The following is a 26144-nucleotide window of genomic DNA, read 5'->3' as shown; positions in this document are numbered from 1 at the left end:
TGAGGAGAGGAGAAAGAGAAAGGAGAAAGAACCTGTCCTGGGTTCTGTGACAGGAAGTAGCAGACAGGGAAGCAGAGGCTCTCAGAGCACAAACAGCAGATGGTGTGAGTTCCCAGACCTAATGCTCAGAATCAGAAATGGCCCTCCTCCTCCTCCTCCTCCTCCTCCTCTTTCTCCTCCTCCTCCTCCCTTTCTGTAATGTGTATGTATAAAGCACAGGTTGGCAATGGCTTTCTTGATTGCTGTCCACCTTGTTTCTTTCTAAGTAATTTACAATTTTTAATTAAAACATAATTGCATCATATGCCCCTTCTCTTCTCCTCCCTCCGACCCCTCCTTTGTCCCCTCTGACTCCATCTCAAACTCATGTTCTCTTTTTCTTTACTGTTGTTACATATGCATAAGTATATAAATACAAGCTGTTGAAGAGTCTGTTCAGTATTACTGGGATGTATATGATTTCGGGGCTGACCACATGATACTGGATAATTAATTAGGGGATTCATTCCTGAGAACCAATTCTCCCTCTCTCCGCAGTCATTAGCTCCTATAATTCTTCGTCAAAGGGCGGGCCCCATGAGATTCCCCCCCATCCACTTCAGCGTTTCTGTTGTTGTCCTTGCTCAGGTCTTGTTTAGGCAGCCATACTGTTGTGGTACCATGAGTGGGTACAGCTTCCCGGTCATTTCTAAGAGACATGAACCCACAGCAAACTTCACGGTCCTTGACTCTTCCCAGGTTTCTGCCTCCTCTTCTGAGATGTTCCCTGAGCCTTAGAGGAAGGGATTGTGTTGTAGATGTATCCACTGGGGCTGGCACCTCACACTCAATTGCTCTCTGTATCTTGAACATTTGTGGCTTTCTGTCTGGGATGGTCTCTGTCTGCTGACAAGCAAGGTTTCTTGGATAAGAGGTGAGAACTACATTTTTCAAGCAAAGAGGGCTCTTGAACAAAGGCAGTTCGAGTTGGGGGGTGGGTGGGTCTGAGTTAGGCCTGTAGGTGTGGAGATGATGACAGGGGTGGGTGGGAGGGTAAAGGCTCACCTTACCATGCAAAGACAGCTCACAAAGTTGGTCCCCGAGAAGCTCTGGAACCAGGCCTGTGAGTGTGGAGATGGCCTCCATGCTTATCTTTTGAGACAGATCTTTCACCGAGGCTCATAGATTAGGCTAGACAGACTGGCCAGCAAGCCCTGAGACTCTCCTGGCTCCACTCTCCTTCCTCTCAGCACTGGTGGGTAGCATTGTGCCCGGCTTTTTGTGTGGGTGCTGAGGACGCTGACTTGGGTCTTCTTCATGTGTGCAAAGTAAGCATGCTACCCCTGCCCATCTTTCCAGCCCCAGCAACACATCTTCTAGTTAAAATGCACCCATGTCCTAGACTCTAGGACCTAGAGCAACCTGAAATCCTGGGAACTTCAGGCAACCATGGAAGTAGCTTTGTGAGCCCTGGGGTGACAGGCCTGTGCTAGCTCCCCCCAGCAACAGTATTTTCATTTTTACCTGTTTTCCAAATAATCATATCAAAACAACTGTTCTTAGTAATGAATGATCTCTCTCTAGCTCCCATTCGCATTTTAGTAATATACACTGAGAATCATGGCTTTGATTTTATTTTTCATGCAAAAACATCTTTCTGTACATTTCTGCCCATTCCAGTATGCCATCTCTGTCCATCTTAAGACTTTTTGTTTCTTTGTTTCCCATTTTCTCCTGGGGACTCAGAAAACTGCATGGAGTCAGTAGCATTGATTGAAGAAATTGGGTTATGTTAGCTTCCTTTCCATAATATTTGCTGTGACTCTATATAAGAAAACTGTTTTTACACGCTTGTGCAGATTAGGACCATGGTGAGTGTGTGTGCAGGGTGGGGTTAATTACTTATTAAGAGAATAAGTGACGCCTGCACGGATTGGTTTATGAAGTCTCACCATCCAATGCAATCAACACTTTAAGGAATCGATCTGCTTTTCTGTGTGATTCTATTGCAGTAGTGAGGGAGGGATATCCCGCCTCCATCTCAAACCCAGGCTGTCACTCTCCAAGTCTCTTTCTAAGGAGGTCCAGACTAAGGTTCATTGGAATCATTTAATACTGTATTTATTTATTCATTTATTTTATTCGTCAGTGCCAAGGAATTACACCCAGAGCATTAAGCACTCTAAGCACGGGCTCTGTCATTGAGTGACACCATGTTCAGCCCTACTAAGTTTCAATCATATGTTGGAAATAAAAAGCGGACATTTACAAACGTCAGACCTGAAATAGCCTCACGTTGGAAAGACGTATCAGGGCTTTGGAAGCTTTGGATGGATTTGCTGTTCACTCTCCCCACCCCCATCTCCCCTTTACTATCTACAACCTGTGGCTCCTCTCCCCACAGATCAGGCACCCCTGGGTGAGTGCAGGCCTCCCTCTGGGACGAGCTTTGAAGCCAGATGACTGAGGTGTGAGCTGAAATAGCAGCGGTGTGACCTTGAGCTCTGGCCTGCTTCTAAACCCATCTTTTCTAGCTTTCTTTTTCGCTCTTTTTCATACCTGCAGGAACCTGGAAGTGCTGTGAGAGCCTATGTGATGATACGCTATTGATGATGAACCTGGTGATGAACCATTCAGGGGTATCCCACCTTTTAATGTGTGTGTGTGTGTGTGTGTGTGTGAGAGAGAGAGAGAGAGAGAGAGAGAGAGAGAGAGAGAGAGAGAGAGAGAGAGAGAGAGAAGCAGGCAGGCAGACAGCAGACAGGAAGGCAGGCAGGCAGACTGGCAGACAATGCTGTGGACAATGCTAGCTTTCTCCTTTCATCTTTACATAGGTTCCAGGATCAGACCGAAGGCATCTGACTTGAGCAACACTGAGCCATCTCACTGGCTCCATATCAAGCTTTTGACATTGCAATACAGTATCACCCGGGACACAGGCTAGTTATCCCGGGACACATATGGCCCATGGTCCATCATTTCAACCTGCCTGAATTCAACCACTGTCAATATTTTGCTCTACTTGCTATACAATATGTGTGTGCCTGTATTGCTCTGGAATACACAATCATATGTACCAGTCATTTAAAGACTTTGTACATCTTCCTAGATACTTTTACCTGTATCACCTAAAAATAGTGTTCTCCTATATAAGCGCAACACCAGAATCACACTCAAGGAACCTTAACAGTGACTTCCTGATGCTATCTCACTGTAGAGTTCATATTCTAATTTCACCAAATATCCCTCGAGTTTCTTTTATGGCTGTTTTATTTCTCCCAGGCAGGCTCCAATCTAGTGGCATAAACCACACTTCTTATGTCTCTTAACATTTTTTTTTCTTCCTGCAAATTTTGCCTACCCATTTGTACATGACACTAGATTTGGAAGAATCTAGGGGAATTGTCTTACAGAGCATACCACTTCTTGGGCTCGTCTGATTGGGAACGAGAGTCAACTTTTCCTGGCCTTGTATTTCCTTCTGGGGAGTGACCACAGTAGCTCCCCGTAGTTTTCCACACATGCAGTCAGTGTCAGGACTCCACAAACTAATGCTCATGAAGTGCTTGGTACAGTGCTGGACACGGCTTCCATAAGCTGTTGTCACCATAACAACTAGCTCTCTTTGGCTGCTGTTACCGCCGCCATCTTTAGTCCCTTAAACTCCAAGGCATATTGGCACACAGACTTTTTGATTACTTCCTTGACCTTCTGGGATATCTTGCACTTGTCTTCTCTGTCTCTGTCTGTGTCTCTGTGTCTCTGTGTCTCTTTCTCTCTCTGTCTCTCTCTCTGTCTCTCTCTCTGTCTCTCTCTCTGTCTCTCTCTCTGTCTCTCTCTCTCTGTCTCTCTCTCTCTCTCTCTCTCTCTCTCACACACACACACACACACACACACACACACACACACTGAACCTAATTGGTCAATCTCAGCCAGATGAATCTCAAGAGTTTCACCTTCTCCATCTTCCTGAGGCTAGCTTCTTTTTCCATAACCATAAGGTCAGAGCCTCCAAATGGCTCAGGCAGGCACCAGTGAAGGATCGGCTGGTGCCATGCCCACCCAGAGAGGAAGGGCACGCTTTGTCATTGCTGGTGCTGTGGTGACCTTGGTGCTGGGCTGTCTGCGCACAGCTGCTGCAGTGCCGTTGAAGGGATGCTGGGGAACGGAGATTGGCTGGCAAGGAAAGTGAGGAATGTGCTGCCAGAACTCTGGGCTCCCAGCCAGATGCTAATTATGATGGCCTGGGGGTGCTAGCGCCCCTGTCAGCCCGTGGAAGGAAGTGTGGGGGGGGCTGGTGGGAGTGGGAGAGGTGAGAAGCAGGGCAGGTGACAGGGTCTGACAGGTTGGAGAAACACACTTGTTCCCCCAGGGTCCACCCTCCCTGCAGACCCAAGCTGTCTGGGACAAAGTGTGGCTGTCGCCATAGCAACAACAGCCGCTGATGTGTGATGCGCAGTGTCTTTATTATAGAAAACCCTGCTCAACCTTGTGCCAGCACAAGGCTTCAGATGGGACTGGTGGGGCTGGGGGTGCGTGCAGTAGAGATGGGATCACTCTCCACTGTTTCATTGAATTTCTGGGGGATGCAGATGGAAGAGAAGCAGATTTGTACGTGGCTGAGGCATCATTTAAATATTCAAGCGGCCTCAGAATTCCCTTCCGTTGCACACTGACTGCTGAAGCAGCATTCCGATCGCCTTCCAAAAGGTGCCAAGCACTGCACTCAGGGGACCCTTACGGGAGGGGCCGCCCAGGAGACCATGAGCCTGGAAGTCAAGGCGAACCCTAAGTGTTGCAGACTCCCACCTGTGCGGTGCCGTGGCTTTCTTATTGTTCCCTCCTTAAGGCTCAACGTCCTCATCTGTGAAATGTGGACGCTCAAAAACATTGGCTGCTTCAGGGTCATGGCGAGAACTAAATGCACTCAGGGATGAGGGTGGTGTGAAGCCCAGCGCTGGGCCTCCCTTAGGTGCTCAGTGTGGCTGACACTCTTGCTTCGGCTCTCTCCCCCGAGCTGCTCCTAAGGCTGGGGCAGCCACTATCACCCCACACCTACAGCCAGCACTCCTCCACCTCCTTTGCTGCCGCTGTGGTAATAACACGATCTGCCGAGGCATGCCGATGAGTCACCGGTAGCCAGTCCTTCCCCACGGAGGATAACAGAGTGTCCAGACCTAGCGGCACTTCAGTGAGAAGCTGAGGGTCCAAGCCGCGGGGAGACATAGACATTGTGCACACACACAGATGGTGCTTCCGGCGGCAGACAGTGGCTGACTCATCAAACTGCTTGGGAATCTAACGGGAGGAAGCTAACTACTAATTTATTATTTATTTAAAGACAAGCTCTCTCTACGTAGTCCAGGCTAGCCTCAAACTTATGGTCCTGAACCTCCCAAGTACTGATTTACTTACAGGCAGAAGCCACTAAACTCAAGAAGTGCTGAGTTACAGGCAGGAGGCACCAAGCCCAGCTGTCTATTGTTTCTGAAACAGGGTCTCAGGGCAGGCCTTGAACTCAGTACATAGCCAAACTTGGACTTCTGATCCTACTGTCTACTTCCTGGGCTGGGATTACAGATGTACCTCACCTGGTTTATGTGGTGCTGGGGGGTTGGACCTAGGTGCATGCTGCTCAATCATTCGACAAGCCAGATCTACTGCTCTGAATATTTTTTTCCAGTGAAAGAAAGCTTACTTTTTAGCTAGTAGTTATAAGATTCTCTTCTTAGATGAGCTTGCATAGCTGATCTTTGACGTGTCCCCTCTTTATTTTGTCCTGTGGGTTCACCTGTGTGATTATTTATGTAAGGCTATTTTTCCTTTAAATCGCTCCCCTTTATATTGGTTAAGCGTGGTTCTGCAGGAAACACATAGTAAGTACCATGAAAAAAACATGTGACGCTAGTATCAGGGGCCGTGAGAGAAAACATGAACGTAAAAATAATGAAAGCCTGCAGGATCATTAAGTCTGGCTGATGCTCTCTTCATAGAGAAACTTCGGAGACTGCTAAAAAGGGAAGCTAGCAAGTTGTAGACGGTGTGAAAGCAAACTGCAGTTTTCTCCACTAAGCAGGACTGAAATGCACCCACGGCAAGGGAGTGCTGCTTACCGAGGCATTTAGTGCTGTCAGGTCTCCAGGGCTGTCTCTACCGAGAGCCACCACTGACCTGAAGGAAGAACCAAGGATGACCTCTCCTCAGGGGATGTGAAGCAGGAGCCAGAGTCCACTGCACCTCAGAGCATCTCACTGTGGCCATGGAGACAGATGAGGGAGAGCTCCAAGGGGAGGACACAGAATTAGTGACGGCAGTAGAGGCCTCGTGAGGTTCCCTTCGGACCATGGCACCCAGTTTGGAGTCACAGCACCCAGGGAGGAAGATGAGTCACAGAGGCCTCATTAATTGCATGGAGCAAGTACAATTTCCTCCCCTAAGTGCAGCCTCTGAAATACACAAGGTTGTTGTTGAGCCTGTGGATGAAAACGGAAAGACAGGCACACAAAGAAGTCCTCCTTTACAGTCCAGAACTTGTTCAGTATGAGGGTTGATACATGTAAGGAGGATGCGGTACTCAAGACAGTTCAGAGCGATGATGGTATTGATAATGAGTCTGGTTTTAAGAATAAAAAGTTGACTTAAAAGCAAAAGAAGAAATCTGTGAACAAGCAGAAGGAGCACATAGAATAACAACCATTATTCAAGAAGCAGGACCTTCCCACGTGCCAACCATTGAATTGTCATGATTCTGAGATGGGAAATACTGTCTCTGTCCTATAGTAGAAGCCATTGAAGACTTCAGAGGTCCCAAGAGCTTACCCACCTGTGGTGGATGTCTTAGTTAGGGTTTCTATTGCTGTGAAGAGACACCATGACCATGGTAACTCTTGCAAAGGAAAACATTTAATTGGAGCTGGATTACAGTTCAGATGTTTAGTCCATTATCAGCATGGTGGGAAGTGTGATGGCAGGCAGGCAGACACGGTGCTGGAGAGGTATCTGAGAGTTTTGCACCTAGATCTGCAGGCAGCAAGAAGAGAACGAAACACGGCCGGGCGGTGGTGGCGCACGCCTGTAATCCCAGCACTCGGGAGGCAGAGGCAGGTGGATCTCTGTGAGTTCGAGGCCAGCCTGGGCTACAGAGCTAGTCCAGGACAGGCTCCAAAGCTACGGAGAAACCCTGTCTCGAAAAAACCAAAAAAAAAAAAAAGAAAAGAATGAAACACACTAGGCCTGTCTTGAGCTTCTGAGACTTCAAAGCCCACCCCCAGTGACACTCTTTCTCCAATAACACCACTCCTATACCAATAAGGCCACACCTCCCAATAGAGCCAGTCCCGATGAGCCTAAATGGGCCATTTTCATTCAAACAACACTGGAAGAATGACCAGAGTTCTCCATCCCTCCTTACCTGCCACATTGCTGTCATTCTGCAAAGTGACAGCAGCCCCCCTCACTGATAGGGAAATCTATTTTCTCTCTTACGAGCCTCGCTGTCTACGTGGACTGGGAACGCAGGTGAGAGTTGGTGGGCAGGTTCTAAGTCTGGGCTGCAAGAGACCATACATGCTTTCATCTGCTCCTTAGGAACCTGACCACTGCCACATATCCAAGGCCAGGCCAGCTTCTCAGGCGGAAATGCCTGTTAGAGTGAAGTCCAGTTCTAGCTGAGGCCTGGGCACTGGCAGAGCCCAGCCTGTATCGGCAGACTTTCTGTTTCCAGCCTGCAGCTGACCACAGATACCCAAAGTCCAGCCCAGCCCAGGGGAAGCACCTTGCTGACCCACAGACTCACAAGCAATTAGGGGTTGTGAAGGTTCAAGCCATTAAGTTTTGAACTGGCTTTGGTTAGTAAAAGTGAATTGAAAGATCAAGATAAGTCAGTGAGCGGATGCTAGAGTCCAGGGGTGCCCTTCTTTCCACACTGCTCTTTTAACACAGTGCTTCTCAGGAACACTCACGAAGTTTCCAATTTATCTACAACCACACTCATAGCTTTCCACCCAACGTGAATTGAACAGAATAATGTTTTAAAATGTATGCTGGGGGTTGGGGGTGAGGAGATGGTTTAGTGTGTGTATTAAAAGCCAACATGGTGTTATATGCTTGTAATCACAGCACTGGAGAGGCGGAGACAGGTAGATTCCTGGAGCACACTGATCAGCCATCTTAGCCTAATCAACAAGCCCCAGGTCCCAGTGAGAGAAGAGACACTGTCTCAGAAAACAAGGTGGCAGCAGCTGAGGAGGAATACTTCAGGTTGACTTTTGGTGTTTATGTGCATGCACACATGGCACTTAAGCAGATGAACACGTGCGTACACAAATCCACACAAAACACGACATATACACATACACGTGTGCACACCACCACACATAAGCACTATATATAAATGCACACACACACACACACACACACACACACACACACACACACACACACACACATTATGTTGGCTTCTCATTCCCATCAGAATGCCCTCCCCATCTCCAAGTCTTGCCCACTAATAACTATTACAATCTAAGTTCATGCACGAGTCCACCTGGCATGTGCCTGCTTCTCTTGGCTTTGTTGGTACTTTTGTTTACCACCCTTTCCCAGTCAAACACTTTTTTTTTTTTTTTTTCTGATACAAGACTCTTCCTGTTCACAAATTGACATCAGACCTTGGTGAATAATCCTTTTCAGAAATTCTCACAGCCTATTCTTCTGGGAGAGTTGTTGGCTGGGCACCACGCCCATCTTCGGACAGCTCCCTGCTTCCATTTCTACTTTCTTCAAGAAAGAGGTAATTCAGCAGGCCTGAGATGGCCAAACCCATCAACAGTGCAAAGGAAGGACTTCTCCTTGATCTGTTCCTAAGAGGTCTGTACCTCTTAGCCCTTGGGATGTCTTGCCTGATAAGAGTCCTAATCAGCTTCGGGGGAGGGGGCTATGTCTAGCAGCTCGTGTTGTGTGGTTGATGATGGGGGCCCTGGGCTGTGCTATATATATATACCAGGTTCATCACTGACCCAGGAACTAAAGACTGGATAACTGGTCCCAGATAAAAACCAGGGATGCTGAGGCTTGGCTTGGCAGCCCTGGCCACATTAATTTAAGTGTCCGGAGTCAGCCATCATCCACACTGGGGAATGAAGTGCAGTTGCCTACGCCCTGGGCATCCCTTTCCCATGCTGATTTTAGTATGCATCCTTCATTGTCATAGACTGTCACTCTGACTACAGTGGCTTTTCTGAGCTCTGCGAGTTCTTACAGCTACCCACCAAGCTGGAAGACGTCTCTGACCTACCTTCTCACCCTCTCCTCTCTCTTCTCACTTTCTCCCCTGGAGTAAGTGAAACAAACTGTTCTACTTGTTTCTGGTCAAAAGGTTCTGACCATTCTGGGACCATTCGTGATCCCACACTCTCCTCTAAGTGGCCCGTGTAAATTTCTTTTGTCCGCCTGCACGATGCTGGTGATGATTTGCTCTAACATAGTCTGTACTTTTGCAAAACTCTGCTATGTGAACATGTTTGTGTGAATGCAGCAGCCCCAAGTTTGGCTTTATGCAAATAAGGGGAAGGCTTCTTAACCCACGCTCGCACCACTAGTGGCCACATAGATTCTACTGCGTGGACGTTCTTAGAACTTTCTCCAGCAGTTCTCTGTTCTTGGCTACTTAGATGGTTTGACCTTGTTCTTATAAACCAAACCCCAACACTGATTCCTGCACAGGAGTCATTAGGTACTTCTGTCATTATTATCTTGAGACACATTTTTCTACACATGAATTTCTCAATTAAAGAGAAATTTGGTCCCCAGATGTTCATACAACTGGGGAGGTGATGGAGACTTGAGGAGGTGGGGCCTAGCTGGAGGAAGTGGGTGACTGGAGGGCAGGCCTCATGGGTTCTAGTCCTGTGCAGGCTTTAGCTTCTCTGCTTCCTCACTGCTGACTGAACAGAACCAGCCTCCTCATCTACAAGCTATTCTAGCCACTGTGCCTTTGCTTCCGTAAGGGACTGTTTGCTGTCATAGCGTGACCCCAAATAATGCCTCCTCCCTTCAGGCGGATGTCTCAGGTATGACATCACAGCAATAGGAATGTAACTAACACAGAAGGTAAACGATGACAACCCTGGAAGTATCAACAGCCTCCCGCAATTTGGAGAGAAGCAGGTGAGGAGAGGAGCCGGAGGGTGGGAAGACTAGCACCGAGGAATGACACTGTTTAGTTGAGAGGGTGCTTGCTATTACCATGGCCTTTCACACAAGACCAGACTGAAGAGGAACCCACAGAAAAGCAACCAACCAGCTTTGGGGGAATGTGGCCTGTGTGGCGGGCAGAGACTCCCCGCTGACTACTTCCTCACCCCACACCTAGAAAGTCCCCCAAGTAAGGCTGGGAAGGGAACACCCAGGGCCAAGCCTACCGGCGAAGGGGTTTAACGAAGCTGCAGAAGCAGAGGCCAGGGGCCTCTTCACCCTTCCTCTTTGCTGCCTGCACCTCCTGTCCCCGAAGTAAAAATGAACAAAATAACAGTGTACCGGCAAGCACAGCCATTTCCCTCTGCTTTCGTAGGTCCATAGATAATTCCAGAAACTGACAATTCTGGAAACAGATTTAAAAATTTCATTCAATTATTATTATTATTATTATTATTAGTTTTTCGAGACAGGGTTTCTCTGTATAGCCTTGGCTGTCGTGGAACTCATTCTGTAGACCAGGCTGGCCTCAAACTCACAGAGATCCACCTGCCTCTGCCTCCCAAGTGCTGGGATTACAGGCGTGCACCACCACTGCCTGGACAGATTTAAATTTTCTAGAAGGATAAAGTCATTTAAAACAAAGATTAAAACAACATACATACATAAATATATAACATCACAAAGCAAACAGCGCTTGTATCAAATTAAAAAAAAGCATAGGACATGCTGCAGGCCGCAGGAATATATCATAAAAACTCAGCTGGTTATGGCAAAGTCACTACCTGGAGGGATCAGGAAATTCCTCCAGAGGAAGCCAAATTCCAAGGAGTTTTTGGTGTTACTTGGCTTGTTATATATCAGCTGTCTTCTGTTATGAAAATCATGTGTGCCTTCATAGTTTTTCCAATTGGCTTTCCCCTAAGAAGGACTAACAGTGTAGATTGATCACTCTCTGGACATACACATTCCAGGTATTTGAAGAACAGCCTGAGGAAAGGCTTTCCTTTATCACATTATCTCCCTTAGCCACTTTCAAGGGCTACAGGAAACACCACCCAGGTGGGCGCCCAACTTCCGAGGACTAACAATGATAACAGCCCACATGCAAGTCTCCTGACTTAAGGTAAATTCCACAAGGAGACATCACCTAGGAGAGGTGGACGTTAAATAATAGCTTTACACAAATTAGCTTGGACCCTCCCTTTATATACCGGGACTTCCAGGGCACAGGGGGGAGAAGAGAAAAGAGAATGGAAGAACTAGATGGATAAGAACTTGAGAGGAATGAACTGAGATGGGGAAGAACTAGATTGAAGGGCTAAAAGAGAGGACTAGAGGAACGAGATGGAAGATGAGGAAGAGCCAGATGAGAGAGAAGGAGAGAGGAGAGGAGCTGATAGGGGAAAGAACTAGATAGATGAAAACCTAGAAGGGACAGAACTAGATGAAGGAATTAAGATAGAACCTAGAGGGGACAGTAGATAAATGTAGAGAAATCACAGCTGCCTGCAGCTCCAGCCTTAAGAGATTTGTTCTCACCTCCGATAGCCCCTGCACACACATGCACACATGCACACACAGACACATACATATAAACATAATAAAAAAATAAAATCTCTAAAACCAACAACAATAACAATAAAACCCAGGGTTGGGGACTAGAGAGAAGGTTCAGTGATTGAGAGCACTCTGTTCTTGCAGAGGACCTGGGTTTGATTTCCAGAGGTCCACAAGATGGGGGACAATCATCTGTAACTCCAGTTCCAAAGAACATGGCACACCCTGTTGGTCTCCATTGGTGCCAGGCATACACATGGAAGATAGACATACCCATTTGAAGACAAAACAAAAGAGTAGTTGGAAGAGCAATTATTTCAAAAGCAACAATTGAAGAAACAATAAAAGCTCTTGGGCTGACCAGATGAAGGCACTCAATGCCAAGCCTGACAATTTGAGTTCAATCCCTCAGACTGGACCCACACAGCACAAGGAAAGGACCGATTCCCACAAGTTGTTCTTGGCACATTTACTTCCCACTCCACACCTAAAATAAATACAAAATATAATAAAATTTTTAAAGCAAAAACTTAGCTTTGGGTTGAAAACAAAAGAATATATAAAGTTTTTTGTTTGTTTGTTTGTTTGTTTGTTTGTTTTTATAAGACTGGGATTGAAAGTCTGAACAAGGACACAGCGGATAAAAGGTAATATATAGAGCTAGGTTCCCAATGTAAATATCAGATGAATTTGGATCCAAGACTAATGAAGGCAACCAAGACACACAGCGACACTGAGTCAGGACAAAGAGGGTGGAACTCCAGCGAAGCGGAGGCACCACAGCAAGGGCAGTGTCCAGCAGACTCTAAGGACCAACCCAGCCAGTAGTCACCAAGGAAGTTAAAAAGAAACATTCGGAGGCGCTAAAGGTTTGCCTGGCTTACTTAGTTACTTTGTAGCAGGTGGTGTATATCCAGGCTGTCTTCAAAATTGCTATGTAGCCAAGGATGACCTTTGAACTCTTGATCCCCCTGCCTCCACCCCTCCAGCGTTGAGATGACAGATGTGCACCCAGTTTATGTGGTACTGAGGATGGGATCCAGGGCTTCCTGTATGCTAAGTAAGCTCTCCATGGACTGAGATACATTACCATTGTGGATTGAGCCATTCTGAATGAATGTGGATTTTTTTTTGTTGTTGTTGTTGTTTTGGTTTGGTTTTTTTTGAGACAGGGTTTCTCTGTGTAGTTATGGTGCCTTTCCTGGATCTCACTCTGTAGACCAGGCTGGCTTTGAACTCACAAAGATCTGCCTGGCTCTGCCTCCCGAGTGCTGGGACTAAAGGTGTGCACCACCACCGCCTGGTGATATTTTTAAAGGTCATCTTTGTAGTTTAGTGTCAAGTGCTATAATATACAACAGAGAACAACATCTTTAATAGTCCTGTGGAATTTTTATGATAATAAAGGATATTAACAGTCTGCAAAGAAAATCTTAACAAGATCCCCAAAAGAAATGTATTCATTCTCTTTCTAAGCACGATTCAAGGAAGAAAGAAGTAACAAAATGAAAGAAGAAGGGAGCTGGAGAGATGGCTCCAGGTTAAGAGAACTGAGGTTCTGAGTTCAATTCCCAGCAACCACATGGTGGCTCACAACCATCTATAATGAGATCTGGTGCCCTCTTCTGGAGCACGGGTATACATGCAGGCAGAACACTGTATACATAATAAATAGATAAATATCTGAAAAAAAAAAGATAAATCTTGATTTGAATGATCAGAAAAAAGAGAGACAGTTCAAAAACATATCACTAGGAATATGAAATGTAAGTACTATTACAGAGCAAATGGGAAGATGATTTTTGCAAAACTTGCACAACTAAATTGATATCTTTTGGGGAAAAACACAAATAATTACAAGAATAAACACAAGTTTTGACCTGTATTTGATGTTTTTTTTATGTGTGTATGAGTGTTTTGCCTGCACACATATCTGTGTACCACATGCATGCAGTGCCTATGATGGCCAGAAGAGGGCATCGAGTTACAGACTTTTGAGCCACCATGTGCGTGCTGGGAATTGAATCTGGGTCCTCTGTAAGAGCAGTCAGTGCTCTTAACCACTGAAACATTTTCTTTGAAGAGTAAGGAAGTGATTTATTGAGAAGCAAAGAAATTGCTCGCTGTAGCCACGAGGGGGCTTGAAAATGCGATGCCCTTAACTTTTACTTTTATACTACAACTAGGACTACTATTGATCTATTTTTATAAATACTGCCATTACTAATCATTTGGTGGAACCCAAGGCCTTGCATGTGCTAGGTAAGTGCTCCATCACTGAGCTGCATTCCCAGCCCTGGACATCTTAAAGAGTTAGGAACAATGGGCGGTGGTGGTGCACGCCTTTAGTCCCAGCACTCGGGAGGCAGAGCCAGGCGGATCTCTGTGAGTTCGAGGCCAGCCTTGGCTACCAAGTGAGTTCCAGGAAAGGAGCAAAGGTACACAGAGAAACCCTGTCTCGAAAAACCAAAAAAAACCAGTTAGGAACAAAACTGGGCACATTGCCCAGCTCGCCACCTAAAATCCAACAGCCCTACATGCTTTCTTGGGGGAAGTACTTCCAATGAGTTGGCTTCTGAAATGGCTTCCAGAAACTAGCCATTCAACTTTCTTTCTTTCCTTCTTTCTTTCTTTCTTTTTTAAAAAATTATTACATTTTTATTAATTTGTGGGTTGTTTTTTTTTTTTTTTCTATGAACACACGCTGTGTCAAGTGTGTGCTGGTCAGAGGACAGCTTACAGATCTTAGTCCTTCGGGCCATGGAGGTCTCAGGGATAGAACTCAGGCCTTCAGGCTTGGAAGCAGCTGCCTTTACCCACTCAGCCATCTAGCCAGCCTGCCATTCAACTTTCTTACCAAGGTATCAGAGCACAGAGAAGCCAAAGATATCTTTTTTTTTTTTTTTGAGAAAATCACATTAAAAACTAAAATCCACAACATTATAAAAAAAAAAATCATTGCTCTGTGGTTACTTAGAAATGATACTGGCTAAACACAGCATCATCAAGGCGATTTAGCATGGTCTAGGAATGTAGGAAGGCAGGAAATACTCCGAATTAGGAAGTGTGTCAATAAGCATCATTCACTGTATATTTGGGCTTTTTGTGTGTGTGGTATGTATGTGTGTTAAGGTGTATGTGAGTGGGTGCGTGGTCATGTGTGTGCACATGCATGTGGAGATCCAAGGTTGATCCCCGGTATCTTCTCAGTTGCCCTCCATGTTATATATTGAGGCAGAGTCTCTCATGAACCCAGAGCCAGCCTGCTCCAGGGTTTCTGTGTTTCTGCTGGGATTACAGGTGGGCCACCACATCTTTCTGGCTTCTGTGTGGATTCCTGGCATCCAAACTCCGGTTCTCAGGCTTACTCAGCAAGTGCTTTACCTGCTGAGCCGTCTCCTTTTAAGTACCTTGCTGTGGATATTACTTTGTTTAAATAAAATGCTGATTGGCCAGTAGCCAGGTAGGAAGTATAGGCGGGACAAGGAGAGAAGAGAATTCTGGGAAGTGGAAGGCTGAAGCAGAGAGACGCTGCCAGCCGCCATGATGAGAAGCAGATGTTAAGATACTAGTAAGCCACAAGCCACGTGGCAACTTATAGATTAATAGAAATGGGTTGATTTAAGATATGAGAACAGTTAGCAAGAAGTTTGCCACAGCCATACAGTTTGTAAGCAATATAAGTCTCTGTGTTTACTTGGTTGGGTCTGAGCTGCTGCAGGACTGGTGGGTGAGAGAGATTTGTCCTGACCGTGGGCCAGGCAGGACCAGGAAAACTTCAGCTACAGTCCCTATTTTGCCTTAAAAGTAAAAAAAATATCTTAGACAGTGGCGCACATCTTTAATCCCAGCACTTGGGAGGCAGAAGCAGGTGAATCTCTGTGAGTTCAAGGCCAGCCTGGTCTACAAATCCAGTTCCAGGGCAGTCAGAGCTGTCTCAAAAGAACCAGGAAAAAGAAAAGAAGAAGGAGGAGGAGGAGAAGAAAGAAAGAAAGAAAGAAAGAAAGAAAGAAAGAAAGAAAGAAAGAAAGAAAGAAAGAAAGAAAGAAAAGGAAATCTTAAAAATTTAATTAGCAGAGTATTGCAAAATATTCTCTCACTATTCCCTTGTATGTCTGTCTAAAACCCTTTTTTATTTCAAAGTATTACTATTTTATTAATTTTATTTCCCTTAATAAGTCTCTCTAGAGTTTTAGTTTATTGATTTTACCAAAGGTCCAGATTATGATTTTAATGTTTTCCTCTACATTGTTTAACTTAGTAATGTCTGTTTTCATCAGGAGTTATTCTATTTACCTATTATTTATAGTCATTTGGTCCTTTCTCATATATTCTTTTTTTTCCCTTGTGTTTTTGTGTTTGGTATTCATGCATGCTTTTTGTGTGCTAGAATGTGTGTGGGGGAGGAGAGGATGGAGTTTATATACATGTGGAGGCCACAGGTTGATACTGAGTTTCTTTTCTCAACAGCTCTCCTTTATTTTTTGAGACAGAATCTCACTTGAACCTGGAGCTTTCCGGTTTGGACAGTCTAGGTAGCCAGTTTGCTCCAAGAAACCCGTCCGTCTCCTGTACTTTGGGGTTACGAGCAGGCAGCCATGTCCACCTAACATTTAGGAATTTATGTTTGTGCTGGGGATTTAAATTCCAGGCCTCATGCTTGCGTGGTAAGAACTTACCTACAGAGCCACCCCTTTACCCCATTTTCATATCTTTTTCATTCTTTCATAATAACAACACTTACGATTATGATTTTGCCTCTGGTTACAGGGCTGTCTACATCTTAATCAGTTTTGAAAGGTCCATGTTCTTTTTATTTTATTTTGATTTGTTTTTCAGGACAGGGTTTCTCTGTGTAGTCCTGGCTGTCCTAAAACTCACTCTGTATACAGGCTGGCCAGGAACTCACAGAGAAATACCTGTGCTGGGATTAAAGGTGTGTACAACCCTGCCCAGCCTCTTCATCATTCTCTACAGAAACAGAAATTGCAGTTCTAGTTTGCTCAAGGGATGGACCATTCTCCTTCTCCCCCTTTTCCTCTTCTTTCTCCTCCTTCTAACCCCCACCCCCCCTAAGGATCTCACTATAGATTCAGGTTGGCTTTGAACTTGAGATCCTGGTGCCTCAGCCTCTGGGAGCTAGAATTGCAGGTGGGCACCATTGTGCCTGGCCTTGGAAGACTTTTTTTTTTTTTCAAGACTTGTAAGTATTTTGGTATCTTAAAAGAAAAAACAAAAAACCTCTATGGCCAGCAAGGTGGCTTGGAGGGCAAGGTATCCACCTGTCAACCACTTCCCCAAAGCTGGAATTTTTTTTCTTTTTCTTCTTAGGTTTTTATATAATTTAAGTATACAAGTGTTTGCATGCATGTAGGTCTATGAATTACTTGTGTCCCTGGCACCCATGGAAGCCCAAATCAGAGAGTTTCTGATTCCCTGAGACTGGAGTTACAGATGATTGTGAGCCACCGTGTGGGTGCTGGGGACAGAACCCAGGTCCTCTGCAAGAGTTACCAGTGGTCTTAACTGCTGAGCCATCTCTCCAGCTCATGTGCAGTGTTTCATGTGGGTTCTGGGAGTTGAACTCAGGTTGTGGAATCGTTTTACTGACTGAGTGATCTCCCTAGCCCCCAGGCAATTGTCTTTAATTACCAAGAGAGAAAGAAAGAAAGGAAGGAAGAAAGAAAGAAATAGATAGTAAACCAAAATAAACAAGATGAACAAGCTGGCCTTGAACTCACAGAGATCCGCCAGGCTCTCTCCCGAGCGCTGGGATTAAAGGCATGCGCCACCACTGCCTGGCCAAGATGAATCATTTTTGCCAAGCATCCAGCTGGGTTTTTTGATTGTCAGCAGTCTGGTCTCCAGTATGGACCAGGTGTCTTCACATACTCTAGAGCAAGGAAAATGTTTCTCAGGCTGTAGAAAGCTCAGTGCCTGCCATGGAAAGAGGTGGAGCAGGCCCAGGGTTGCTCCTGCAGCAGAAACAGGTAGCGATTATGGTAGAGATGTTTAAAAACAGAATTGGACTTTCTTGGACAATATCTATGACTAAGATATTTCATTCATTTGTTTTTGTGTGTTCCTGTGTGTATGTATGTGGGCTCACATACCATGACACACGTGTGGAGGGCAGGGAACAACTTATGGGAGTGGTTCTTTCCTTCCACCACACGGCTCCCCGGACTGAACTCAGGTCGTCAGGCTTGGCAGCAAGCTCTTTGACCCACTGTGCCAATTCACCTACCCAATATCTGATTTCTTTTTCTTTAGCTCTGTCAATGCTATGCTTTTCCACTAATAGACATCTGTGAGTGTTACTAGGCTGGGGGGATGGGATTCTCTAAAATGAAGTAATACGCAGTCTAGAATGCTTTGTGTGTGTGTCCCCTCCCCTCCTCAGCTAACGCTGCTGTCCTGTCCCTTTCACTCGGTATTCCGGTTATTTTAGACATCCTTTGTCTCGTCTCTGAGCACCTCTGGTTCACTGTGCATTAGGCAGGCCTGGAAGTACGACAGAGCTAGGCAGGAAAGGATCCAGGCTGCCCGGCTTTGTCTGTGCTCTTCTGCTGGGTGGCCTCCAGTTTTGTCCTGCCTGAGGTCGACGGCCTCTGCCTGTCATTTCCAGCATGAATCACACTGTCTTGTGCTTTCAGTGTTCTATTTTTTATAATCTGTCCATTCGTGCCTTACTCTCAGACACACATCTTGAGTTCAGAGCGACCGCAATCCTGATTTAAAAAAAAAAATGCCATTTCAACTCAGCAAACCCTGCTGAGAAGCTCTGAGTTCAGGGTGCTTTTCAACAGAGTTCATGATGATTCCCTGGCCTCTTCTCATCCAAGTATTCTTCCTGACTAACTTATTTAGTCAATGCCAGGAGGGGTTAGGGTAATTTTGAGTTTGAACTAAGAATTAAATGCATCCATGCATGTCCTATATGCTTTATCCACCATTTCCCCGCCTCTGTCCCACTCCAGAGGAAGGCTGTGCTGTTTGGGTTCTGTTACCCAATTACCATTTATCAACACATACATTTAAGCAATAAAAAGAGAGAAAGCTGAAGGAAAAAAGGAACAGTGGGGCTGGACCTGAAAGAAGGACTAGGAACAACCGCCGTGCAGGCTGGGAAACGTTGAGCCGAAGGAATGGATGCCAATGCTCCTGTGGTCGGAGTTTCCGAAACAACAGCAGCTTAGGATGTGTTCCCTGGCTGGTAGCCAGGCACTGGTGGCACAAAGCTTCGTAGATTAGTTTTGATCACTGCCTGGCATTTCCCATTTTCAGCTTCCAGAGAGGCCACCCTGTAATTTGTATATCTTCTCTTTGAAGACTTACTTTTGACATTCATATTAAATATTGTGCCATGTGATAACTTATTTAGCCGCCTCCTAATGTGTGCTGCAATTAGTTCTATTTAATTGGGTTCTTTGTTCATCTTTCCATTTCTGTCACGACTTCCCCTTTCTTAAGTTCTTTCTTCTAAGTTAATTTTAATTAAGTGAGTAATACCTGAAAGCTCAACTCCTTATCAAACCCAAGTCGATCTGGGTTGTCTTTCTCCCTCCACGGAAGTTCAGAGGTAGCCACTCCTCTGTGTGTGTGTGTGTGTGTGTGTGTGTGTGTGTGTGTGTGTGTGTGTGCGTGTGCGTGTGCGTGTGCATTAAGTGTGGGTGCATTTACACACCTTACATGTGTCGAGTGTAGAGGCCAGAAGTTGACTCCCCTACTTGGCTTTTTATTGCTGTGCTAAAGATCATGACCAAAAGCAACTTGAGAAGGACAAGGCGTGTTTGGCTTACATGTCCCTATCGCAGTACGTTATTGGAGGAACACCAAACTCCAGCAGGAACCTGAAGGCAGGAACTGAAGCAGAGACTATGGAAGAACCTTCTTTTTTTTTTTTTTTCGAGACAGGGTTTCTCTGTGTAGCTTTGCGCCTTTCCTGGAACACACTTGGTAGCCCAGGCTGGCCTCGAACTCACAGAGATCCGCCTGGCTCTGCCTCCCGAGTGCTGGGATTAAAGGCGTGCGCCACCACCGCCCAGCTGGAAGAACCTTCTTACTGGCTTGGCCCTCAACGGCTTGCTCAGGCTGCTTCCTCACGCCACTCAGGACAACCTATCCAGGAGCCTTCTCCCATCAACCATTAATCAAGAAACTGTCCCACTGAGTTGCCTACAGGCCAGTCTGATAGAGATGTTTTCTCATGTTCTCAATTGAGGTTCCCTCTTCCCAGATAGCTCTAGCTGTGTCAAATAGACAAAAACAAACAAATGAACAAATTAAAAAAAAAAATAAAACCGAACCAGGATATTAACATCAGACATCTTCTTTCCTCAATTGGGTACCGCTTTATTCTTTGAGACAGAGGGCATCAGAGTCCCTTTAACTGGAGTTAGTAAAGGTTATACGCCAACGTGTGGGTGTTGGGAATGGAACCCAGGAACTTGGAAGAGCAGCCAGGGCTCTAAACTACTGAGCCATTTCTCCAGAGCCTATCTATCATCCATTTTAAAAATACAATATTAAAAAATTGTTACATGGTACAACTTGATTTTTCTCCTCTCCCTCTAGAAATTTGTCTTAGACCTGGCTATGTGTCTATTTTAAAATCTGGTATACGGTTTCTTAGAATAGATATATCACAGATTTTATTGTGGTTGGATTGCTTTTACATAGCCCGATGAGGTGACCAATATGTGAATTGCTCTAGTCAGTGGCTGCTGTCAATGGTATTGCAGGGTATCTCCTCCCACCTACCTCCCTGTACACATAGTCAGAGTCCTTCATGGAAGACACTGAGCAGAGGACCAGTCCCTGTATTGTTATCTTGGATGACTAGAGCATCACCGTCCCCAGGGCAGCCACATGTTGCTCCTCAGTTGCTGGGGTCCATTCCCAGCCCCCACATGTTACAACCTTCAAAAACCCAAATGTGGCTGCTGTGAATATGGAACTCTAATTTTAGCTTTACTTAATTTTTAAAATTTCAAGTGGTGTGTGTGTGTGTGTGTGTGTGTGTGTGTGTGTGTGTGTGTGTGTGTATAAGGTGTTTAGACATTGCTTGTAGGGGCAAAAATTAGTCCAGGCACTATGATCATCCCTACAGAGGAAAGTGAACAATGTTTAAAAGGTCAACAAATAGTTTCCCATAGAATAAAAGAATGTATCAGAGATAAATTCATTAAGGACATGAAAACCAGCACATTTTAACAGAATCATGTCTTTAAGATACCGCCAATGGCTGTTAGTGTTAATTCTCCACAACCTGTCAGAATCTAGAATCATGGGGGGATGGGCCACTGGTCATGTGGGGATCACCTTGACTACAGATATGCGAAGACCCATCTTAACTGTGGGTGGGACCATTCCCTAGGCTAGGGATCCTTTGCTGCAATGGAGACCGTGTGTTCATTGTTGACCATTGGAATGGCCTTCATCACTCTCTTCTGACTGAGGACATAATGTAACCAGCTGCTTCAAGCTCCCACAGCTGTGAGTTCCCCACTATGATGAACTGTGAGCTGAAAGAAATCCTTTCTCCCTTGAATTGCTGTTTTTCAAGTTTGTTTTGTTTTGTTTTTAAATCATAGCAACAGAAAAGAAACCAAGACACTGCCCTATTGAAGTTGGGTATATTCACTCTTAAATGTCTTCCAAATGTACCAAGAAGCATTGCCAATTCACAATTGTGGAGTGGATTGTTGTAATCTTTTACATTTGGTGTGGCAGAGTTTTCAGTTAGCTATGGGAAATTTGTTCCTGCCGTGCCAGATGGTGCTCCAGAAATGCAGACTCATCGGGATCTCCAAACAGGAGGGAGACTGATGTTTCCCTTTATGGCTTCATCCCACCGTATGATGTATACTCAAAATATCTGTGCAGCTTTCAGGAGCAGACTAGAAAGTGTCATGGATACAGTTGCTAAAACTGTTCAGTGTGTATGTACAATGCTATGACTCACCACCAATGTATGGAACCTGTGAAAGGAATACAAGGCAGCGAGATGTTGGGGCTATGCCAACATTTGTTGCTTGAATTGTGCACGGATTTCACCAAGACTCATGGGACTGTCAGTTCCAGTTCAAGATTTTCTTGAGACAGAAAGACATGTTTTGCCAGGTACTTAATAGTCAAAGACAGAACATGACAGTGGTTTCTGGATTTCCGTCAATATTAGAGTGCATGTGAAGAAGCCCTTCACATGAAGGGCAAAACGGACTTTTGCCCGATCTAGAAAGGGATTGGAACTTATATTAAAACCTAACTTTTCATGATGCAAATCAGTCAGTATGCTTTTGTGCACTTCCAAACACAAATCCAGGTCTGGAGAGATGGCTAGGTGGTTAAGAGCACTGGTGCCCGTCCTGAGGACCCAGATTCCCAGCAGCTCACAATGGTCTGTAAGAGGTCTAGGGAATCCCACAGCCTCTTCTGTCCTCCACAGGCACTGCACACATGTGGTACACAGACAGACATGAGTTCAAAACACCCAGATACATACACACACACACACACACACACACACACACACATACACACACACATACATACATATATACACACACATTAATAATTAAATAAATCTCTTTTAAAAACCCATGAAGCTATATGCATAACATTTTCAGTGGTGATGGCCAACAGTATGCAAATTTTCTGAAGAATCAACAAGAAAAATTTGAAGAACACATTGGTGGTATTAACAAGTTTTGATAGGAGGCAGAAGCAGGCAGATCTCTGTGAGTTCGAGGGCAGCATGATCGACAGAGCAAGTTCCAAGACAGCTAGCGCTACAGAGAAACCCTTTCTTGAAAACAACCAGAAAAACAAACAACAAACAAACAAGCTTTGAGTCCCTTTTTTGGTGTCTATAACCTCCTTTGCACCCCATGCTCTCAACACTGAGTTCGTGCCAGATACAGCAGGTTGACATGGTTTGGACAAAAGCAGTTTTAAAATTGCTGAAACAGACAAGCTTTTGCTTCAAGGTCAAACAATTATGACAAAGATGAGCTACAAAGATCCCTACAGAGGAAACGAAGACTAGAGAGCAAGAGCCCACTGGGTAATACGTCACTAGTGGGAACTGAACTGTGCTTTTAAGAGTTAAAAAAAAAAATCACCCTGGGTTTCAAAGACTTAAAGAGCAACAGAGAAGAACATACCACTGGATAATTTTTATATTGAGCACACGTTGCGACGGTATTTTAGAAGTACTGGATTCAATAAAAATCTTATCAGTTTCATGTGTCTCTATCATTAGAAAACACACAACTACTAAACACTCAAAAATTACATGTGCTGGGCCAGGGTTGTGACTCAGTGGTACAACATTTATCTGGCAGGCTGAAGGCCCTGGGGTTGATCCCTAGCACTGCAAAAAGAATGAATGAATGAATGAATGAATGAATGAATGAATGAATGAATGAGAGTGGTCTTCATTTTATTCCACAGTGTAAAGCTAGAATCACTTCCCTTGTTATTAATGCTTCCTTTCCTGGGAGAATCAGCTCCCAAGATTACATCTGACAAGAGGGCATTGTAAGACACCTGACTTCTGTCCCCACACTAAAGCATCTGCAGGGATCTGAGCATCTGGTGGTGGACCTGAGCCGTTAGATACAGACTCCTGGGACCTGGACTCTGCAGCAAGTAGAGCCAATACTATCTGGAGTCTAACTGAGCCGTACTGCCTCCGCTGGAGGTGGCTAGCAGAGACTCAAGCCGCATTTCTGGTTCGGCACTGTGGCTAAGAAGATGTGCCAAGTCCCAAAGCCAGTGAGATAGGTCAGTCTCCACAGGGAACAGAAGGACGGAGGCTGGAAGGCAGGGGTGTGGGAAAGGGAAAGACAGCGTGGGAGGATGAACTCCACGGACAGGGAAGCTACAGCCGGGCATGAAGGGACACAGCAGGGTGCCCAAGGCGGCCAGACAGACCCAGGCACAGGTTAGGGCTGCGTGCCTGCCCGCCCTGATCCTCAGTGCCCAGAAAACATCCTCTTGAGTTTGGGAGTGAGTACCTGGGTTAATTAATGAAAAGGACTCTCAGGAGCCATTGTTGTCATGGCAACCCTGAAAGGACCACGGGGATTTGTACAGACAGACAAAAGGAAAGGAGCAACAAGTGCTCCCTCCCCGCTTCCCCCTCCTGCCTGGACGCATGAGATGGGCGTTCCCTCATCCTGCCTCCTCTGTAGCCCAGGCCAAACGCTTGTGAATGGGATGGATTCTGTCCTTACCCAAGAGAGGCTTAGAGCCTCGGATGCTCAGTCTCGACTTTATATTCAGGCTTCTGGCTGGGTCTCCTGTAATCCTTCCTGCCTTCTGCCCTAGTTCCAAGGTCACTCCCCCTCTCTCCTCTACCTGAATCCAACACCTCGTACAGGATAGAATGTTCTTCTCGCAGAGGTTGGAAATGATTCATGAACCTAGCCCCGTGACCGCTTCCTGCCCACTGTCTGCTGCTCACACCCTGCCTGACAATCACACCGAGGGTGGAAGCTTCTAGACTGCCTCCGGGAGCAACCACACACCTGTCACACAATGCCTTGATCCTGTGGTGACTTTACTCCCTGCTTAAGATGTCCCCTTGTAACATTCTGTTCTGCCAGCCTTTTCCCTATGTGCCCAGGTGTCTGCTCTCTCAGGAAAGCCAGAGTCACAGATATCAGCTCAGATAGGTCCTCTGTGGTGTTTACCAAGCCTGAAAAAATCTCAAACAGACCTAGTCAAACTCAGCCTACAAATACAGTCTCTTGAAGCTTCTGCCTTTTAATCAATCGTATTAAATTGGGTCATTTTCTCCTAGGCTTTCTCTCCCATTAAGTTGTCCAAGAGACTAGCTTATTTGGCTACTGTGTTCTGACTGAATTTAAGGCGGACAAGGATGTTTGTATAGACCATGTATTCCTGGCACATAGTGGGTTCTCAACAAATAACCACTGAATGAATAGAAAAAAATGATAATTCTGCCTCTTAAGAGACATGGATACATATTATCAGTGGCTGAAATCCAGGTTTACATTTAACACTCAGACTCTATCTCACTTATAGTACCCTAGGTGGTTACTATAGCTTACTATAGGTGAGACACGACCTTGCCAATACTTGGCTTGCTTCATAGAAGCAAGTGGAAATATTTGAAACCAGGGTCCCCTTCCCTTCCCATTTTGGTGGGTTTTACTTCCTGTCTGTCTTGCGGCATTCCTACGGACCAGTTTTTGCAGCCAATAACCAGGGCATGTCATGCTTACCAGCAGACCCCTCTCCAGCCAGCCTTTTCTCTAGTTTCCTCCTGGATCTCCAGAGAAGCCTCCTAATGGGTCTCCCTGATTCCTCCCCCCAGCCCCCACCCTCTACCCCCCACCTCACCCCCGCCTCCCCATGCATCCGCTGCAAGCAGCCACTGCCCTCTGTGACATTGGAATTGCACTGGTGATAGCAGAATGGCCAGATTGAGTCACTGCCAAGCTGTTTGGAGACGGACGCGTGTATGACCAGAGAAGAACCACCTTCAGGAAGGGATGGATGTCTGCACGGGGGGTGTGGGTGTCAGCTGCTGCTGTCTCTGGGTCTCAGAGGCGGAATTTCAAATCTTTGATTTGTACCCCATTCAACACGTCAGGATTGGGGGGTGGCTGCTTCCTTTGTTTTCTCAGAGCACATCAGGACTGCCAGGACTGATCCCACCCCCCACTGTGAGATACATTACCGGTTCCATTCCTCGGGCAGGGGGGTGTCTTGAGATCCAGGACACCTGGCTTCTAGGCCGGGCTCTGCCACGAGTTGCATGACTTTAGGCAAATCACATTACCTCTCTGGGCCTCAGTTTCCACACCTGAGAAATGAAGGGATTGCAGATTAGCCATTTGCCACTGATTACCCATCCCCCGCCCCAAACACAGCCCAAGTGTGTTTCCCTGTGAAATACACGCACCACATATAACTCCTGGTGCAACCATGGCCTATATTCCTTTCCTTCAAGAAAGCCTACTATGCTGGGCAGTGGTGGTGCACGCCTTTAATCCCAGCACTCGGGAGGCAGAGGCAGGCGGATCTCTGTGGATTCAAGGCCAGCCTGGGCTACCAAATGAGTTGCAGGAAAAGGCGCAAAGCTACACAGAGAAACCCTGTCTTCGGAAAAAAAAAAAAAAAAAAAAAAAAAAAAAAAAAAAAAAGAAAGCCTACTATAACAAAGGGACAGATAATACTTAAATAATAAGCCATGTTTGGTCTGGGACTCTAGCTCAGTAATAAGAGCGCTTTCCCAGTGCGTGCAAGACCCAAATTGGTTCTCAACACCAGAAAAGAAAAAAAGAAAAAAAAAACCTCAAACTTAGTATTTTGACTACAATAAAGTTACACTTACTGAGTATTTAAATGTATAGTTTTAGGGCAGAGGAGGGAGGGAG

General features: G+C 45.7%; 1 protein-coding gene across 4 annotated transcripts in view; it reads right to left on the bottom strand.

The window, feature by feature from the left end:
• Tnrc6a (trinucleotide repeat containing adaptor 6A) overlaps positions 1–26144 on the bottom strand; it is a 177572-nt gene that overhangs the window by 121216 nt on the left and 30212 nt on the right. For all 4 annotated transcript variants that reach the window (XM_015998876.3, XM_042283132.2, XM_076551724.1 and 1 more), the window contains exon 2: positions 25445–25570. In XM_015998876.3, the coding sequence (XP_015854362.1) occupies positions 25445–25524 (80 nt within the window). In that variant the 5' untranslated portion in view covers positions 25525–25570. The remainder of the gene's footprint in view (positions 1–25444; positions 25571–26144) is intronic.

This window comes from Peromyscus maniculatus, chromosome 1 (genome assembly GCF_049852395.1).
Source record: "Peromyscus maniculatus bairdii isolate BWxNUB_F1_BW_parent chromosome 1, HU_Pman_BW_mat_3.1, whole genome shotgun sequence".
Classification (NCBI taxonomy): Eukaryota; Metazoa; Chordata; class Mammalia; order Rodentia; family Cricetidae; genus Peromyscus; species Peromyscus maniculatus.
This window is presented reverse-complemented; position numbering and strand designations above follow the sequence as displayed.